We start from the raw sequence: 21,615 nt of genomic DNA, 5'->3' as shown, positions 1-21,615 counted from the left end.
AAAATTTTAGAGAATTTAATAAATATAATTGTGCAAATACATCACAGACCAAAACTGTCAACACATTACAGTACAAGAGTTCTAGATAATAGACAATACTTTTTACCTTTATTTAGATATCTACTGGTTATCTAAAATCCACATTTTTAAAATTAAACTAGAATTGATCTGAAAAGATTCAGTTTATGTTTTCCATGTTGCAACTGATAGCACCAAGGCCAAGTTGTATGTTATATGTTCTCTCCATCTAATATTTCTGTTAGATCTTGTAAATTAGGAAATTAAAAGTTTGCAATAACAAAGTTACATTAAAATTCATGGTAATTCAAAATTTAAGACTAAACACAAGTTTTCAAACCTAAATTTCATTTGACTTTGAGAAAATAAGGTTTGCAATATTGTCACTTTTTAATACAAGTATTAAGAAATACTGACTATAAAGATACTGTCCAACACATACTAGAAAGATGAGAAAAAGAATCAAGATTGTATCCATTTATAGTTAATACTACTTTCCAGTATCCTTTAATTATTCAATATTACAACAGTCCTGCACAGAATTACAGTAATCCCCAAAACATCAGAGTTTAGAATTCTGATAGCAAAGTGCAAATTATTTATAACCAGGCGCCATGAATGTTACTGGGGTTCAACTGCTGCAGTGCACCATTTATCAAAAACTGGATTTTCACTTCTTCGATTTATAGTACTGGATGCACTATGACTGGAAGTTCGGGATGTACCTCCTGTCAAAATTGTACACAAGAGAGATCATATGGAGCTTTAAGTAAACAATATAAACTTAAGCAAGTTTAAACAGTATACACTTTAAATCACATAGCAGAGTAGGATCAGAAATGCTCTCTGGATTTGAACACCAACAGGTGGGCTGCTGCTTATGAAAAAGGTAGGCTTGTTCAGTGGTTATTGCTGCTACTTGAGATATAGTAACTCATTTATTCTGGGCTCAGATCAACATGCATGTAGTATAGAGGGCTTGGCAATATGTAGGAGCAACTCACTTTGGGTAAGTGCTAATTGTATTGTACAATTTTTAGATTCAATCCTTAGGGTAAATGATATTATTTGTCATCAAAATGACCTCAGTGAACATGTAAATATTAAATACCCTATAAATACTAGAAAAAGTACAAAAGGAGATATACATAATTTCCTTGCATAGTGAATAGAAATTAAGGCATAGAAGATGATCAGATTTGATTTCATCAAACAGTAGAAATGAAGGCCAGTGAGGGGTTGTTTTTCACACTTCAATCAAACTGAACTTAGCAGATGAAGATTCTGGAATGACTTACTAGATGGACTATGATGATTCAAGGCAGACATTCCTCGCCTCGGAGTTCCAGCAGTGCGAAAGTAGCCCATCTGCCGCTGATAGTCTGTGAGCTGTTCTGAGCGCTTCATGCCAGCTGTTGGTTTCACTGCTTCAAGTCTTTTCAAAAAAGCCTTTAATAACACACAGACACACCTTGATTAACAGATAGTGCATTCCATTCACATTATGACCCGAGATACCAGAATCTCTTAACCAAAACCAGGCCTCCACAATATCTGATGTCTTGGATTACAATTCCTTTAATTTCTCACTAGAATTATAACACTCTAGTTCAACATTTCTGGAGTACACTAATTTGAAAGTGTTATTAGGAAGCACTCTATGTAAGAATGGAGAAACAACAGGGCAGCTGGGAACACTCATTTGGTGGCTTTGCCTTTGTTCATCATCTACATAAACATTTATATAAAAGGCAAAACCTACAAACTATAAAGCGATGCCATAATGGCCTGGGACCAGTGCTTTCCATACCGAGTAGCTCAACAACCTTAGCATGCTGACTATGAGAGAGTGAGCGAGGCCAAACAAGCCTCACTGGAGATGAATTTCCATAGGAAATCACAGATGAGGGTGCCCTTGCTCTCATGGTCATCTAATTTCTTAGCACAACAGCAGAAAAAGCCAAAGATGTTCTAAATCAGGGGTGTCAAACTGCCGGCTTGCAGGTCAGACGCATCATCTGGAAGCCGCAACCACCCCATTGCCAGCAATGGCGAAACAGTCCCAAAACGTCTCATGACGTTGCGAGTTTGACATGTCTGTACTAAGGAGTTGTGAATTTTACTTATAAAGCTCTTACATTCTATGCTAGTTACAGGCAACTAGTTTGCACTGTTATTTGGAACAAATACTTGTTTGTTTACAAACTTGCTTTTTTACTGTGTTCTATCTAGTACTACATTTTGTGATTTGAAGAAATGGAAACAGAAAGATTGTTGTGTATGGAGCAGGAATCTTGTGCATATCCCAGATCAGTGATGGCAAACCTTTTAGAGACCGAGTGCCCAAACTGCAACCCCAAACCCACTTATGTATTGCTGGGTGCCAGGTGGGCGTGGCTCACTGGGTGGGCGTGGCCCACTGGGTGGGCGTGGCTGTGGTCATGGAAGATTGTGTGGGTGTGGCCAAGGTGGATGTGGTCACCTTAATGTCACCCGTGGGGAGGGACACTTGTGAGGGGTGGGCAGGGTTGGGGGAGCTCCAGGAGGTCTCTGGCAGGTGGGGCGGTAGGCAGAAGACTCATCCTGCGGGGTGAAGCGAGGCAGGGTGGAGGTGCCATTGCCATGGGGCAAGGCAAGGGCTGGGGTGGCTGTTACCTGGCACCATCGGCCCCCGCACACAGAAGCCAGCGAGCGCATGGGGGCCAACGGTATGTGCATGTATTCATGCATTTTTGGAATACCATATTAAAAAGGGACTAAATGTTGTGGCTTTTGATTGCAGCCTAAAATTCTGAATATTTTAGAAACAGTATATAGCACCAAAAATCAGAAACAGGCGGCCAATTTCATCTGGGTACCGTAAATTCATTCCCAGTCTTTTCTATGTTACATTGCAGATCCAATAGAAATTTTTTCTCATGCAAAACTACATCATGAATATTTGACCAGTTCTAAAGAACTATTACACAGAAGACGAGTTTTCATTTGCCTCAAGATCTGTTGCCATGGTTACTACAATGCTTCAGTGGTAGTGGAATGAACAGCTACAGAAACTGAAATTGACTGTTGGCTATGTTTTCAATTATTTTCACTTTATATTAAGTTGTGGGCTATAATTGTGTGTTACTGACAACATCATGTGTGTTTGCTGATCAATGGCTAAAATAAAATGATGGAGTGACTTAATATCATCAATCAGTTTTTTTCTTGCTTGTTACCGAGATCACTGAATTCCTTTCTGGTTAATTTTTCTTATATCTAAGATAGATGCTCAACTGTGAAAAGAATCATGTCATTTTAGGTTCACACACACACAATATAGATAAATATATGTACACATGTACACACAAATGCATATCAAGATACTTCAACAACTTTTTTGCATAGTTCAAAGATATGCAAATACTATTCCAATGAAGCTCAAACATTTATTCTTTATACTATAGAGAAATCAAAAGGAGGAGAAAACTGGGTTAAAGCCACATGTTCCATAACCCAACACAGAGTTAAACTTGCTTAAATTTAAGTGAAATTAGTGCAAGTAATGAGAGCCAGTTTGGTATAATGGCTAAGGCATCTGACTAGAAACCAGGACACTGTGAGTTCTAGTCCCACCTTAGAAACAAAGCCAACTGGGTGACCTTGGACTAATCACATTTTCTCAGTCCTACAAAGGAGCCTGTGGCAAATCTCTTTTGAAAAGCTTTGCCAAGGAAACTGCAGGGACTTGTCTAGGCAATCTCCAAGATTTGGACACAATTGAGCAGAAAAAAGAAAATGCAGATAATTATAATGGGCAAGAAATTGAATAGGAAACAAGCATATTTGATGGGTTAAAAGAATTTTTCTGTCAATTGTATTAATTTTAAATAAAGAGCAAGTCGTATATGACAACCTATAACCAAGGACCATCAGTTGAGGAACCACTGGAAATCTCATTGTGCTGATAAAATTTGAGATAAGCAGGCATCTTCAGGTTTGGGTACCATCTCTACCAATCCTGAAGTTCATTATGGCAGTGGTTTTTTTAGTGCCTCCATATATTTATCATCCATATTTGGATACTTTCAGATAATGGATTTTTATCTCTCCCACCCACAGCAAGCACTTATAAATAGGCATTCAGATGATAGATTTTCTTCCACTGCTAGTACAATTGAATTACAGGTCAGATTTTTGATTTAATAAGATTATACCCACTTTTCAGAGAACAAAACAATGATGCGTTAAGTCATAGTTTGCAAGCCCATGGTTTATAGTACAATGCAAGGCTTTTTTTCTCACAGAACGCTCAGAACGGAGTTCCGGCACCTTTTTTGGAGGGAACCTTGTAGGGTAGGCAAGGCGGGTTGTATGACATGTGTGAGTTCTGGCACCTTTTTCTTTTACAAAAAAAAGCACTGGTACAATGCAATACAATTTGCTAGGTGCTCATCTATCATGAGCCTCAAACTTGTGTGGATAGACTTGCCTAACATACTAAGTTGAAGAAGTCTAGTTTTTAATTAATATTGTTAAATCCAGAACTTCCAACTAACCAGATTCTCTCTGTCGATCCTCTGCTGTTCCCTCTGCCTGTTGATGGCACTGTGGTACATTTTGGGTGCTGAGCCTGAAGGTTTTTTCACTGAAGCACTTTTGTTTCTGGGTTTTGCAGAATGCTTTGTCAATTCTTTTAAGAGCCTTTGGTTTTCCCGATCAATTTGCTGAACTTCCTCATTTGTGAATGAGTAGTTTTTCCTTGATCCTAGAGAAGACTGATTCAAAGCCAGTTCTTGTTGATCCTTTTTCTCCAACTGCAGAAAAGCTTTGGACACAAGTACATATTTAAGAAAGCATGTAGCATGACTAGGCTTTTAAAAGATCACTTCAAAACTATAAAACCTATTTTCAGATTTAGCCACACAAACTATCTTTGTTGGCCCCCAATTCTGAAGTTGGTAACAGAAGCTTATTTATTATATTACAAGACCCTCTTACACAGCCTTTCTCAGGTTTATAATCACCAAATGTGCCAGACAATAGCTCCCATAATTTCTAGACAGCATGACATTTGGTGGAAATTATAGGACTTAAATTGCAAATATATTTGATGGATTTAAGATAAAAAGGTCCAAGCATATAATATTTCTGCAGTCGTGATAAAATGGAACCTTATATAAACAAGGCAGTGCCATTTCTTTCCAATAATTACAGAGCTCAAGTGTAATGCACCACAATTTTTGCTTCCAGAAGAAACACACTATGGTATAAACATTCCCTACAATCACCACAGAATTAGTATACATTATAAGGCAGAGACAAAATGAAGCTTATTACAAAAAGAATTAATTCATCTGATCATTCTTAAATTTGATTTGGAACTAGGCAATGTGAACACCAGACCCAATTAGAAATATAAAGTGCATTTGTAAATAGAGCTGAATATTTATCTTACTCAGTACTAAATCAAATTATTCATATGCTATCATCCATCCCTCTTTAGCAGATTATCGGCCAACCAGGAGAACTAAAGGAGGTGCTGACTTACGTTCTCACAATTTTTAGTACAGAATGGTGAGCAGGAGATGGACTTTCCCAACATTCTGATTGCTGAAGTTTCAGGTCTACTTTTTGCATATCTAAATAAGTGTCAGGTATGCAGTCACACTTAAATAGTTTCAGATACAAAAAAATCAGTTCATGACAGTAAGTTGTGCACAATCTTAAAATTGCCATCTATTTTTCTTTCTGAAGATTGTGACATTTCACGTTTTACTTCTAGAAATGTTAAGAGTTTTGAAATTTCTTAAACATGTCTTGCCTACTTTTAATCTATAATCGAAGTGAATTTCTTACCCCTTCTCAGATCATTAATTGATCTGCTGTTGATATACCATAGTTAAAAAGCCTTTGGCACTGATATTTAATTTCTTTCGTGTTACTACTCTTCTACCAAATTTATAAATCACTGATTCTGTAACATAGTTTGCAGCAAGCTGGTTACCATCTGTGTGACAGATGACTTGGATAGATGACTAAGCTGTAAAATATTTGAAAATAACTTCAATGCCAGAGAGCCTGAAATTGCTGAATGTATTTAATAGAATTATTAAATTGTTGAATTTATTTTCAAAATATCATGTGAAGATGTGGTATGTACAAAAATGTTGCAGAAAGTTAAATGTAACAACAGGAATTGTTCCTAAACAGATCCTTCACCACTTAGTTAGAAAACCACCAAAACTTCTAATTCACTATACTATATTGCTAAATATATTTAGGAAAGCAGAATTTTTGGAAAAGGAATAGAGAGGTAAGAGTAGCATGTGTAGATGGTACTCAGGATTCAGAAAGAAACATAAAGGATACGCCAATGCACAATAGATAACAGGGAAGAACGTGGAAGTTAAGGTATACTTTTGACTTCAGTAATATAGAAAAGGTGCATAAAAAGAATGCATATGGAGAACAGCACCATGAGATACATTTTGTAAAATAAGACAGCAGTCAAACCATTGGTTTACAATAGAGATACATCCCTTTCAACTGAATACCATTGAAAGCAAGGGGTTTGCAAATACATGTCATAATTATATCAAAGACAAGTTCCAAGAACTAATATTTCCAAGGAATGTACAATAAATATAAAGTTTCCGTAACAAATAAATAGTTCTCTCCACATTTATGTGGAACTCCATATGATGCAAAATTAAACACTACTGGTATCAGTGAAACTATTTTAGAAATCATTTAGTCGACAAACATTTTCCAAATTTGAGAATGTAGTAAATCTTGCAAGACACATAAAATGGAAATTACAGTACTTTCAAATCAGTGATGTCTGTTAAGAGGTGGCACATTAAAAATAGCTATTCTATATGTATTTTTGCCAATTATCCCTTAAATGATATATAATGTATCTATAATTTTGCTTTAACAAGCACATAAGCAGTCTGTTCCTCAATGTATACCTGAAAACAGTGCTAATTTGGATTAAATCTGTAACATTTACCATAGGGATATTGATGTAATAATTGGTTATCATCTGATAAAGATTCAGGGGATAATGATATAAACAACCAGCAATAAATCCTTACTACTTCACAGGAAAGCTGTTATAAAATTAAAATGTCTTACTCATAATGTTCCAAAAGATAAAGAAGTTAGGGTAAAGAAGAAGTGCATGCATATAGTCTGAAACAACCCTTCAGAAGAATTTATACCATCTTAGTAGAAACTAAAATGCCCATGAACATTAAGAACAGATGGGAATGGAAAGGATACTACTCACGGAAGTTGAAAACAATTATCCTATAACGCCCCATTTAACATGGGAACAAGGGACCCCCAGAATAGCGTCTAGGCCAATACAAACACAGGGAAAATGTTGATATTTCTGTACTAGTACAAAATTAGGGATTGATACTAGAAAGAGATTCTTCTCTGTTAAAAAAAAGGTAAAAGGTTCCCCCGCACATGCGTGCTAGTTGTTTCCAACTCTAGGGGCCGGTGCTCATCTCCGTTTCAAAGCTGAAGAGCCACCACTTGTCCGAGGATGTCTCCGTGGTCATGTGGCCGGCATGACTAGATGCCAAAGGCACACAGAATGCTGTTACCTTCCCACAGTAGTGGTCCCTATTTTTCTACTTGCATTTTTACGTGCTTTCGAACTGCTAGGTTGGCAGAAGCTGGGACGAGTAAAAGGCACTCACTCTATTACGCGGCACTCGGGATTCAATCCGCCAAACTGCTGACCTTCTGATCGACAAGCTCAGCGTCCTAACCCACCATAGCAGAATATCCTTCTCTGAGAAATTCAGATGTCCTGACCCTGATGCTTTTTGGAAATTTATCAAAAGGGACCTTTTCTGGAGGGCTTTTAATTAATTAGCCTAGTCCCACTGTAATTGTTAATTGCAACTGGGAAGTTGTTTTATAACCATAATGGAGCCTGCCCATCATGATTATAAGTTGTGATGGTTGTAAAGTGAGTCTCCCACATGATTGACCTGATGTTTTGATTTTTATTGCAGTCAATAAGTGACTACTATGATTGTTAAGCGAACTAATGGTTCACTCTGGTGTTGCCAAAAGTAGAAATAAATACCATTTTTTGATAAAAACATCGGACACTCAACTATGGGACACTGCAAATGGCCATTAATGCAGGTAGGTTGCTGAGGGCCTGAAATGTGGTCATGTGACTACACAGGGGGGGCATCAGAATTTTGGAACCAGGTCATAAATATCCCCTGGTGAGATCCATGTAATTTCAAATGTTGTTAAATAACCAGTTGTAAGTCAAGGACAACCTATATATTGTGTTGTGGATTTTTTATTTCTGTAAATTGCTGAGAACATGAGATTGCACAGTCTAAACATTTATTCTGTATATAATTGAGTTTTATTTTGCTTAAGCTTTAATAAAGAATTAAAATATGGCAAAACATAAAACATGCTATGCACTTATGCTTTAGCTATTAGAAGTCAAGCATTCTGGAGTTATTTTTTTCATCAAAACTGTATAGTAGGGCTACAACAGCACAGTACTATTAAAGGAGGATATATTGGGACAACATTTGAAATTTGTGGGTACTACTGTATAATTGTTTGGCAGAAGGAATAGTGGAGATTCTTTTAGCATGGTTACAAGTATCTCACTTCATGTCTTGAAAAAAATATTTAACCTTTGCAAATAGCTAGTCAGGTATCTACCATATATTAAATTGCATAGGAAGAAAGAATGGAGCTAATAATATAGTTCAGAGGTACCTTATTATAAAGCAGTGCTACCAAAACATGCTAACAATAACACAGATAGCAGTATTATAAATACGGACTTGAACTAATCTGTTCATCCTTCTTTCTCCAACATGGCTTTAAAAAAAAATTGAAGTTTGCTTTTATGTCTCTAAATTCATAGAGACTGTGGATTATTTTGTATACAGTCTGTGAAACATAGTTTCAAACTAGAAATTATGAAATTGGCTTGTTATAATTAACCATTTAAGATTAACAAAATTAACTGTAACTAATATGAAATTTTTTTAGAAAAGGAGTGGGACTGTACAGACTGGAGGTACTAGAACAAGCCTCTGCAATCCTACTGTTTAGTCCACATATTTTACGATAAACATCTGGATTCTGAAGTTATTTTTTGCTAGCTGAAATCATTTACTGCTTGGTGTTTCTCTTTAAATGGATAACTGATAAATCATGAATTTGTTTCAGCAATTATTTTTAATTAGTGTTTGTGTATTTAAAATTAGATTTCAGCCATTTTGCTATCATATTGCTATGGCAGCCTCTAATAAGCATAATGAGAATAGTTAAATAAATAAATGTTCTAGAGAAGAGAGCTTCTAAATGGGAAATAGTCGTGTTGGTGAAATTCATCACTTTCAATATTATCTCCATAAACCTTGTGTGCGAGAACTTCAGTTTTAGACAATCACCAAGCAGTCTTGATAGTTGCTGAAAGTGTCAATGCAGTGTGAAAGAGCTTTAAAGCTGAAGAGTTAAGGTGGGACCCAATTTGTCCAACACCCCACCTCTCTAGAGAAGAACCTGTGACCATGTTGAGTATTACTTGAGACTCAGCTCAATTTAGAAATTGTAGAGAATATTTGTTGTTCGGGTTGTAGGTTTAGGCAGAGGTTTGTTCTCCAACTTGCTGCTTGGCTTCTGGATGTTTTGTCACCCAAATAGGTAACATCTTCAACAAGATGTTACCTAGTTGGGTAATGAAACATCCGGGAGCCAAGCAGCAAATTCATGCGCTCGTGACCTCCTGGTTAGACTACTGCAACGCTCTCTACATGGGGCTGCCCTTGAGGACCACTCAGAGGCTTCAACTGGTGCAGAATGCAGCCGCGCGAGTTGTGATGGGAGTTCCCCGATACTCCCGTGTAACACCTCTTCTCCGCGAGCTGCATTGGCTTCCAGTTGCCTTCCGAGTGAGATTCAAGGTGCTGGTGATGACCTATAAAGCCCTAAATGGCTTGGGTCCGGATTATCTGAGGGAACACCTGCTGCCGGCATCAACTTCCCATCGTCCTGTGTGCTCCCACAGGGAGGGACTTCTTAGGGTACCGCTGGTGAAGGATTGCCGGCGGGTGACTCCCAGAGAGAGGGCCTTCTCTGTGGGTGCGCCTGCCCTCTGGAACCAACTTCCGATGGAACTTAGGACTGCCTCCGACCTGCACTCATTCCGCCGGGACCTGAAAACTTGGCTCTTTGAGCTGTCGGGCCTAGACTGAGGGGTTTTAATTGGGTTTTAATGTTTTAACTTTTTAAATTTTGGGCTCCAAATTTAATTAACTGTTTTAATTAACTGTTTTAAATTTTTTAACTTTTGTATGGTATGATTTTAATTGCCCTGTAAACCGCCCTGAGTCCTACGGGAATAGGGCAGTATATAAGTTAAAATAATAAATAAATAAATAAATAAATAAATTGAGCTCAGTGCTGGAGCACCGTGGCTGTCCATGGGGAAAGTAGCAACAGAAATGTTTTCATTGTTTCTATTCTGACACTTCATGAGATGTCCAATGGTGGCAACTAACCACCACATTCCTCATCACTTTGGATCTTCCCAAAGAAAGGCCAATGCTTTCTGACCTTGACTAAGGTATTTGGCTTGATCAGAAAAAGGAACTTTTGCTATAGAAAATGTAGTGACCAAAAATAATCATTTTATAATATTAAAATTCTATTTTTATATTGAAATGCAGAGAAACAGCTACATGCTATTAAATATTAAAGAATAACTTACACATCTCAACCCTTCATTGCTTGATGCCTCTCTATTTAGAGAATGTCTTCTATATTAGAATGCTTTATCTTTCTGCAATGGATAAATTACCCCAGTCTTGCTCTATCATACAACCCTACGGAGTACAGTTGGAAATACATTAGTACTTGATACATAGTAATTCAATTAAAAAAATGTAAGTAAAGGCCCCAAACCCCAGATTAAACCACACTTCTTTTATGAGTAATGGAAAACTTCTAACATTAGTCTATACCACAGGTCTGCAACCCGCGGCTCCGGAGCCGCATGCGGCTCTTTCAGCCGTCTCCTGCGGCTCCCAGTCCTCTGCCATGTGCAGTCCAAAAAAAAAAAAGTGGGACTAAAAAATTTCAACCAATCAATTCAAATATGCAGGGTAGGTGCATATTTCGCCTTGGCTCCACTCTTCAGTCAAACCCTGTTCTGCGCATGTGTACATGTACACGCGTGCGCAAACATTTTTTTGCGGGTCCCAGTTTTTCTTTTTGTGAGGGAACCGGTTCCGAGTGGCTCTTTCACTGTTTCAGGTTGCTGACCCCTGGTCTATACCAAAAAGCATTAAAAATATTCTGACCTTCTCTATAAATAAAGCTGTGGACAAAAAAAAATATTATCAAAGACCAGCAGGATAATAGGTTATTTCCTATCCTTTTTTTTTTTTTACAAAAAATGGGTAGGTAGCTGGGAATGCTGAATATAAGAATTCTTCAAGGAAACTGACTCAACCACTCTAATGCCATCTTCATTAAATGGATTTACTCCTTTAATGTGCTGCCCAGTTCCAGATTAGAAAGGAGATAAATTTACTTTCTCTGTGGGTGGATGTTAGCAATTTTTAAGCTGTTATCTAAAAGCATCCCAAGAAGGAGAGTTTCTTTATTAATACTAAACTGATAGGCTGAATCTGGATGAAAAAAAAACTTATTTAAGCATTGAACTAGTGAAATAACTATTTCAGGCAGCCCAGAACATCCCATCTCTTAACCTCAAGGAAAAAAAATGTACAATACATTAACTATAGATTCATAGAGTTCATGTACTGATGAAGATCTTGTTTGATACTTGATAGAGAAAATGTTAACATCCATCCAAAACTGGTGTCATAATACCCTAAACTGGGACCCAGAATATATAGAGAAAAAAGCAAGTTTATCAATTAATTTAAAATTCACAGTCAATGAAATGTCAAATGTTGCTCTAGATATTAAATAATGCCAATGTAGGCAGCCACAGAAATTTAAACATGCTAAACCTGGATATCATACAGTCTGTTATATTGGATGTTATTTTTTCCCCTTTAAGCCATTTCCCGAATTTGCTGCTAATTCCTTTTGCAGGACTATGACATCTACTACTGAGAACCAAAATAGCTTCTTCCTAAACTCTAATATATAATATCTGGCTGAAAAAGACAGAGATGTATATATTTCTATGACTCTGGCAACAGGACAGCTATGGCAATCACAAACAATACTGAAAAGACTGCAATTAGACAATATGCAAATAAGATTGTTTGTGGAAAAATAAATCTTATATATATTTCTTTAAAAAAATCTGACAAAAAAATCTGCTTTTACGCTTCGCCTAAAGTTCTAAACATTTTAATTTCCCTCTTTGTTTTTCTCACCTATTTTCTTTCAACACAGAGAGAAACAGATACACAGATACTGTATATGTTTTAATAACATGAAGAAATCCTGCTTTCAGCTCTTCAACTCTTGAAACATTTCTAACTGCCAGCCTGCCTTAATAAGAATCTGCTTACATCAGCAATACATCACAATACCTTTCTACAAGACTTCTCCTATCAATTGAAGAACAATTAAATGGGACAAAGTATTTGAAGATCCATTTATTGATTTTACATTTGCAATTGAATTTATGATTAATAGCATTATAGGTTTTTTTTAAAAAAGGTTCTTTAAAATGTAGTAACTTAGTAAGCACATAGTAAATTGATTTGGTCAGACAATAGCTATTTACAGTTATAAGACAAATATTTTGGACTGAACCCAGAAAACAATTCACTGCAGGTTTTTCAATTCTGTGTTTTTAGTTAACTTCTTCTCACATTTTAAATTAACTGAACCTTTTTGGTATCTTTCAGGGATAGTCCTCCAGATTCTGTTGCATCATCATATAATTAAGTATGAACATTAGGATTTCCAAACTTTTGAAGTTTTATTTAAATGAAGCTTTGAGTGAAGCAGTCCATTAAAGCATTGTGCCTCAAACTGGAGGGCTTGAATGACTGTGGTATGGGGGCTTTTGGGCATGCACAAGTTTATGAGTAAAGATCAATAAATCAGTTTTCATTTTAGTGCTTCGCTGAGGAAGAGTATCTCATCTCTTTGAGGCACTTTAATCACAATAAGGAAAAGTAATGGATCAACTGAGATCCTCATAGTCTGAATGAATAACAATTGTTATATTAGATAAATCAGTGCTGGTATAATTATGTCTACCCAGATGTTCTTCTTTCTACTATATGAAGATCTGGGAAAGGAGAATCAAATAGATTTTGCAAGCTATAAATCTGATCATTTAGGGGAAGCACAATCTCTTCCAGAAAAGGTTAAGAAACTACATTTCCAGTCTACTAATCTCAATTTATCTAGATTAAATTTCAACTTGTTCCTCCTCATCCAACATTATTAAAATCAGATAATATTCCAGAAAAGTTAATGATTCCTAACAAAGAGTAATAGAGCTGAGAATCATCGAGTTCTGGATAATCTCAATGATTTTATGTACATATTACCCAATATGCAAGAAAGAACACTTTAGCCAAGAACATTAGTGCTGAATGATGGTCCCACAGCACCACCTCCTAGAGCAAAGGTCCCCAACCTTTTGGGCACCAGGGACCGGTTCCGTGGAGAGAGGTTTTTCCATGGACTGGAGGGAGTGTGGTTTTGTGTGCTGCCTGCATCCCACGGATGGGGCTTTGCTTGTTTGTGCAGACCAGTTGCTGGCATGCCACAGCCTAGTACTGGTCCATGGACTAGTGGTTGGGGCCCCCTGTTCTAAAGAACATAACAGTAAAGATGTCTATTTCTGCTATACAGTACAGTATTGCTGAAGCCCAATCCCACAGTTGTAAGGTAAAGGTAAAGGTTCCCCCGCACATGCGTGCTAGTCGTTTCCAACTCTAGGGGCCGGTGCTCATCTCTGTTTCAAAGCCGAAGAGCCAGCGTTTGTCCGCGGACGTCTCCATGGTCATGTGGCCGGCATGAGTAGACGCCAAAGGCGCATGGAACGCTGTTACCTTCCCACCGTAGTGGTCCCTATTTTTCTACTTGCATTTTTACGTGCTTTCGAACTGCTAGGTTGGCAGAAGCTGGGACGAGTAACAGGCGCTCACTCTGCTACGCGGCACTCGGGATTTGACCCGCCAAACTGCTGACCTTCTGATCGACAAGCTCAGCGTCCTAACCCACTGAGCCACCGCGTCCCTCCTTCCCACAGTTGTACTATTATCAAAATAAAAGTACTAAAAGTCTAGGAACTGAAAGAAGACCCTCCTCACCAAGTCACAATGTAGATTATTCACCAAAAATGATCAAAGTAATGAATTGAAACTTAAGGCCTAACTGAAATGCATTTATAATCAAATATACCTCAAACTACAACAGTTTTAATTGAGTAAAAGACTATTACTGCTCTTTATCTAAGAAGATACATGCTCTTCCAGCTTTATTTCTCCTATATCCCTATGTAAAAGTAAAATAATACCAGATGAAAAATCTCGAGAGGTTGTAATGGTAATTTGGAAGTGACTTTGGGGAGGGGCAGTGTAGGTAGATAAGAGGGGGCTTAGCCCGCAGCTGCCTAAAAGAGAGAGAAGAAAAACTTAGAAAGGAACCTCCCTAACTTATCAGGCAATAGAAGAGACCACAGGAGATCTGTACTTTCAGACATGCAAGATTCTGTTAATGTAGCCTTACTATGAAGTAGAATTAGCTCATCTGGTGTGTACCCTGTCTGATCTACCTGGAAAAGCTGACAGAAAAAGCATTTAAAAAACCCCAAAACAACCTCAAAGCCAATTGTTCACAGCACACCCATCACGTCTTCCAATTCCCAAGGTAGTACTCTTTCCATAAGCTTCACAGAAATACCAGTATTGCTTTTACATAGGTGATACTTTAACATCTTTCTCTAAAACTAGATGTCATGTTTATAAACAAAAAAATTTAACTGGTCAATGGTGCATTCAAAGCTTTAGATGCAACAGTGGACAGAAAAACTACAGCAACCAAATGCATTCTCATGATAGGCTGCAAGTGTTTGAAGTAAAATATGTGGTCATAAAGATACAATTTTATTTACATATGCATGTCAGCTCTGTGTGTGGGTTGTGTGTGTGTGTTTGTGACTAACCAAGCCCAGCTTCATTTGAAAGATACATAACTTATTACAGAATTTTAAAAACTAAGTTGTGTTTATTTCAATTCATACATTTTTACTTAACATTACTATGTCTAGAAAACAGTGTAAAGAATGAACATATTTTTCACATTCAAAGCAATCTATAAAGCCATCCTTCCCTTCCAAATACTATATTGGAATACACTTACAATGAAAGTATAAGGAGAAAAATAACACTGAAGAATTAAAAGAAAAAATACCTTTCAAAAGGTTATTCAAGTCCATAGCTTCATGCAGTACCTTTTGAAGACATTTGTGATCTACCTCAGGTTCTAATGAGAAAAAAGTATAAAGAATTATATTAAGCCTAGTGTTTCTGCCATGTATATGCTTTAATAAGTTCTGCAAACTTACCATATAACTCCTGGCTCACATTTTGTTGTCTTTTAACCTTTAATTTGTTATCATTGGATGCTGCTACTTCAAAAGATTGGATGGGACTGATATCCGGTGTTGACAGAGGAGTTACATCAGTCACTGTATCTTCAGACTCTTCTGCATGGTCACCCAGTTTTGATTTTATTTCCGACTTTATTCCTTGGCTTGACTGTTTTTCTGATGAAAGAAGTGGTGATGTTATGTTTTTCTTTTCTGAAGAACATGATGAGTCTGACAAGCAACCATCAGAATAATCTGTATCAGAACTAGATGAGGGGGAAGAGGAGGAGGAAGAACTAACTTTCCTATTAACTTTTGCACCATTAGGTTGTTTAGAGAACTTATGTCTAACTCTCTGATTTCTGCTATCATCACTACTGTCTTCTCCATCTGTGTAGTAATTTTCTTCACATTCTTTCTTTCTTAGGGGAATATGCACTGGAATGTTTTCATGAAGGGCTTGTTCATTTTGTGCTGTGATTCTATCAACTGGATCCTCCAGATTTAAAGAAGCTAACAAAGAAAGAGCATTATTTGAATTATGCGCACCATTGCCTAACGTATGTTCCTTCTGAGATTCTGCCCGTTTAGATTGCTTTTCTTCCTCAGTACTGTTATCCTCCATCACTTTAGCTTCCTGTTTCAAATGACAATCATCTGTAACTGAATGTTTTATTTGTGCATGCCCAGAATTTTCCATTTTATCTATTCCTGTTGTTGCTCTGTCTTTCTTCACCTCTTCTTCAAAATCACTATCAAAGAAAGAGTGATCCACTTCACAATCAGATATATCTTCATATCGGTCCATACTGAAGTCAATACTGCTTAAGTGTTTTTCCTACAAATAGAAAACTGGAATTATTATACCAATCACTGAAAGAAAAATCTTTTTCTAACCTTTTATTACAGCAAATTCCCCCCCCAAACACATATTTTAACTTATCCTCTTGCAGTAGCAGCAATTACAAGTACAGCTTTATGCAATATTCTGTTGTTTCATTAGGTACAATCACATAAACCAAGTTGCTTTAATACTGTTCAATATTAATTATATATATTGAAAATATAAGTTTGTGGATTTACTTTTATATCAAGTGAACGACTATGTAATTTAAAATAACATTAATTATAGTATTATTAAAATCCAATAATAATATATGCACTAATTTAAAGATAGAAATAAAAATCATAGGTGGATGATATAAATTCAAAACGTCAGGAGCAATGCAAGCATTTAAGAAGGCAGGAGACTGGGGAAAAAACCAAAGGTTTCTTCCCCCAAACGTACTGAAAGGATCAGATCTGTGTGGTACCTTGACATTTTCAGAACTGAAAAGAGGGAATAATTTCATCTATAAAGTTTGTATGATATCTGCACCCTCTATTATTGACTAATTCATTTAATTTGCCATCTTCATCTGATACAATGTATAGGTTTTTCCATTCCTTTTTTCATTCTCTCCTTTTTTGTACCACCTAGCCTGGCAAGCTCCTTGTTTGGTCCTAGTAAAAATAATGTCCAACTATGGCTGTTATAGTAAAACAGTATAATACCACATTAAAGAAAAGAAGCCTTGATTACAGTACTTGTGTTCCATTACAGTGAAATAAAAATGGTCATCTGTTCTCCATTTACAATAATATACTTCCAGTTGATATTTAGTTGGAGTATTACCATCCTTTAGACATTTTATTGATTAGTTCCAAAAAGATTGAATAAAATACTTTTATAACGTAACAGATTTTTCAAGACATTGTTGAAGCAGCCTCTCACCTATGAATGCTTATGGACACAATAAAATAGACAGCCTTTGAGATATCAATGTGCCTCCTTTCAATCCAGTTTGCAATGTTAAGCACTTCACACTGGAAGATCGCCTGAACCCTTTGCTATAGCTTCATTGAGTCAGTGATATTTGAAGGAGGCTTCACATTAATTCATTAATTGCTATGCCAGGCAATAATAAATTATCCTTCTCTAGTTCAGTTGCTATGACATTGCTGTGAGCTGAGCTGCTGCGATTTTTTTTCCTCAAGACAGGGATATTAGTCATGACACTAAACTCAGAATATATGTTTAATATATTCAGGAATAGGCCGGAGATTATTTCTGGATATTGACACTAGTTTGCCAAAAGCTTGTTTCCTTCTCAATTGTTTATAATAGCAACAACAAACAATCTTGTACTCTGTCCTACACTGGGCTCAAGATTCTTAATCAACAGTAACTCAGATACAGTTTTTCATCCATGCAAGTCATCCCAGGGCATGCCTGGTCCATGGAGTACAAGAGATACCTGGATCCCCCCACACCCCCAACCCCGGGCTCCAATTATTGTTTTGTATACAATTCTATTGATTGTACTAAGAAAAGCACTATTAAATTATCCCTAATTACCCCCTAGTTAATTTCCATTTAACCTAATACATTCTCTACTTCTCCAAGAACTCTTTTCTAGGTTATTTGTCTATATTTAACAACACATTTTTGTAATCCTCTCCACAGACTACTTACTGTAAGTAACAAAATGGCTGTTGCTCCTAATATTTGTTTCCCCCTGCATTCACTTAGTAACTACAGCAAAGCTTATCAATGTTTGTGACATGAGGGGGTGTGTGTATTGTCTTTTTCAAACAGGGCTTGTTGTGGGGCTTTGAGTGGTCAGGGTTAAGAGGGAATGACTAGGCCTTTAAAATAACCCTAATAAATAGCATATTAAAATAAAAATAATAAAAAGAATGATTAGGGCTATGAATGACTAGTTATAGGTGATCCAGCTGCCTTGCATGCTTAAATAAAGATAGAATCAGACCGTCAGACCTTAATAAATAAATAAACAAATAAACAATACACTTATGTGGCTACTCTACTGTAGATAACAAGGTTCTAAATACACATACATGATGCTACCTACATGTTTCTATTATTCTTTGGAAGTACAGCTACTTTTTAATTGAGCTGTATGGCATATATAGGCATAGATGGACTTTTAAAAATTGGTTTCATAGTATATCCTTCCCTATCATTTAGCATTACCAATTCAGCCATGAACTCTTATTTTATTACTGAAATACAGAATATTTTCAAGTGGGAAGATGAAGTTTCTTTCTTACACCCCCCCCTAGGTATTCACAAAGTTTGATTTAAAAAAAAATAGATGGCAACTATGCTGGTACAATTGAACCCCACTGGTGTTTTTTTTAGGTATATTGCAAAGCACATAAAAACAGGCAAAAAGTTTAACTTTTATCATGTTTGCCGTCTTACCTTTTTAACCATATTCTGCAGACACCTATGCATTCCACATATTTTGGTAATTTAAAATTTAAAGAATTTGAAATTAAAATAGATATCATTACAAAACACTGCATATGCCTGTGCTGATACACCTACACAATCCTATATAAAACGTTATTTCTGTGTCTCCTTGGAAATGCAACAGAGAAGTAATTGTGTTTAAAATTAAATTTGCACCTTATAATAACTGCTGTGTAGGATTGTTGAAGTTGAGGGAGGCAGGCTATGGAGAATATTTTACAACTGTTTTAACATATGTATAGCACAACTGCAGTTGTCATAACAAATTTAGTTAATATTTAGCATGCAGTCAACCTGACCCAGAGTTAAGGAATGATACAGACAGCGATTTTCAAAATGTGGTCTAGGGAGCCCTGAGATTCTTCCAGAAGACTATGGAGACAATATTTTAAAATCTTTGTTTTAATTTCTAATTCAGTAAATATTGATAGATACAATCCACATAAACCAAAGCTCTTTGGGCCCCCTCAATCATTGTTAATAACACAAATGGGTACTGACACTGAAATGCTTGAGAACATCTGATAGAGATAAATGCCAATTTTTCATCTGTCTGGTAAGTCTTCTTTCAGCACTGTTAAAGCCCATTATTTCAGGAATAAATTTGCTCATCAGCCATGCTCTACAACCCACATATTGCTTTGCTAGGGCAGAACTATCATTTCTGTTGTTTTAATCTCTTCAAAACAAGACACAAAACAACAACCACTTTGACGCTTTGGAGAAAGGTTTACAAGCCAACAGGCTATTTCACTCTCTCAAAAAGTGAGGAGAGGAAGGAAAACATTTGTCCCTAATATATTTTTCCTTCCATCCAGTTTTTTCTTGCAAGAAGCAATATGGTCTAACTTTAAAGCACGGTACTGGCTGAGGAATTCTGGGAGTCGAAGTCCACAGTCTTAAAGTTGCCAAGGCTGAAGACCCCTGATTTAAGGAATTAAAAATGATATACATCTTGAAATGGTAATCAGTTTGCTCTACTCCCATGATCTACAAATATCTAGACGAGATCTCACTTAGAATTCGCAAACTGCTTATTTTTGCATTTAACTCATGCACTGCATTAGAACATGATTTGCACTGTTTTAAATAAAATATAATTGCCTGCGGTAAGCAGAATTAATTTAGCTTCGGCAAAGCCCCCCAAACCGCTTTATTTTTAGCACGTTGCAAAACCGAGTCATCTTCTGCAGCCCCGAAATACACGCCTTCGAAGAAAACATCCGACGCGACAGCTGTCCTCAGTGTGTCCTTACAATTAGCTGGATAAACTGCGACTTCTTACGGAAAGGCAAGTTTGCGAGTCGATTTGGAACGATTAGTCGTAACCCCGCCACTAACAAGTCAGATTCTCACCGAGCCCTCAGCCTCTTCCGCAGTTTCACCAAAACACCTGACGGCCCCCACATCCGTTCTAAGTCCGAGTATAAAGCACGTTGGTTGCAATTTGCACGTGTAAAAAAAACTTACAAATAAATTAAAAATATAACTCTTACTAGCTCCGATAACTAAGCCATAAGATACCAGCCACGTGAAACAGATTTGCTGCATTCAGCATGGCTATTTACCGAGGCACAGCCCTCGGGACAAAGGGACGGAATTTCGCCCACTCTTCTCCGGTACTTCGCTAAATGCTCTGTCCCTCCATTCCGAAACGGTGATGCGCCCGCATCGAATCACTTTCGCGGAGGGGCGACTGGCCCCCTAACCTAGCCACGAGGCCGAAGCAAGGCTGTGCCCGGGGATGGGCTGGATACTAACCCGCAGCCGGCAAAAAGAAAGGCGTTTTGCGCGCTCGCTCCACAATTCTCCAGTCTCCCGCAAGCGAGTCCGGACTCTCCCTCCCGCGCTGTGTTTGCGTAACCAGGAAAGGGAGGGATAGAAGAGATGGAAACAAACATTTCCGTCTCCGCGTTGGCGCGCCCGGGCTCTCTTTTCAAGCGGTAGGGGGAAACACGGAGTCTTGGTCGCTGGAGCTGAGGCAAAGCGGGTTCGCCGGCTAAACGAGCCAGCATCCTATGTTTGACGCAGCCTTAGAAATCTTCGCAAATAACTTTTGTAAATATATGGCTTTCTAAATCATGTGACACCCCCCTTAATGTCAAATTGTATTGTATTGCTTGGTATTTCCCCAAATTAAGCTCAGCTGAACAGGCAGCTTTAAAAGCGTTTCAAGAGATCGGATTAAAACACTTTAAAATGGTGTTTTTCGAAATTGGTAACATGCTAGGGCAGGGGTAGGCAACCTTGGCTCTTTTATGACTCGTGGACTTCAACTCCCAGAATTCCTTAGCCAGCATGGCTGGCTCAGGAATTCTGGGAGTTGAAGTCCACGAGTCATAAAAGAGCCAAGGTCGCCTATCCCTATGCTACGGAATGCTGGCTAGGGAATTCTGGGAGTCGAAGACCACAGACACCTTAAAAGTTGCCAAGTTTGAAAAATACTGCTTTAAACACTTTGGCACCAGCTAAAATAGAATTATTTTCTTCATAAATTAAGCGCCAGAACTATATATAGCCACCAGGGTTTGTAAATAGTGTTGTGAAAATCTAAATGATACCTACTTGGTGTACTACCCCAAAATGAATAATGGGTTGCTTCATTAGGTGAGCAAATTTGCAGATGTCTGTGTTATGATGCTGTCATTAGATGTATTTACTTCCCGGTCGGTTTCACTGGACGGCGAACCGTAAC

The 21,615-nt window shown here is 37.4% G+C and overlaps 1 protein-coding gene across 1 annotated transcript; it reads right to left on the bottom strand.

Moving 5' to 3' along the window:
• Position 1: 1 nt before the first annotated feature.
• On the bottom strand, positions 2-20,774 carry CFAP97 (cilia and flagella associated protein 97). Its single transcript, XM_081332353.1, is given in 7 exon segments — positions 2-672; positions 674-746; positions 1,317-1,467; positions 4,557-4,825; positions 15,424-15,495; positions 15,578-16,439; positions 20,682-20,774. Coding segments are annotated over 6 exon segments (1,452 nt in total). The 5' UTR covers positions 16,410-16,439; positions 20,682-20,774; the 3' UTR covers positions 2-617.
• Between the last annotated feature and the right edge of the window lie 841 nt (positions 20,775-21,615).

The sequence above is a fragment of the Vipera berus genome (assembly GCF_964194415.1).
Source record: "Vipera berus genome assembly, chromosome: 7".
Taxonomy (NCBI): Eukaryota; Metazoa; Chordata; class Lepidosauria; order Squamata; family Viperidae; genus Vipera; species Vipera berus.
The sequence above is the reverse complement of the archived record's forward strand: the minus strand, read 5'-3'. Positions and strand labels throughout refer to the sequence as shown.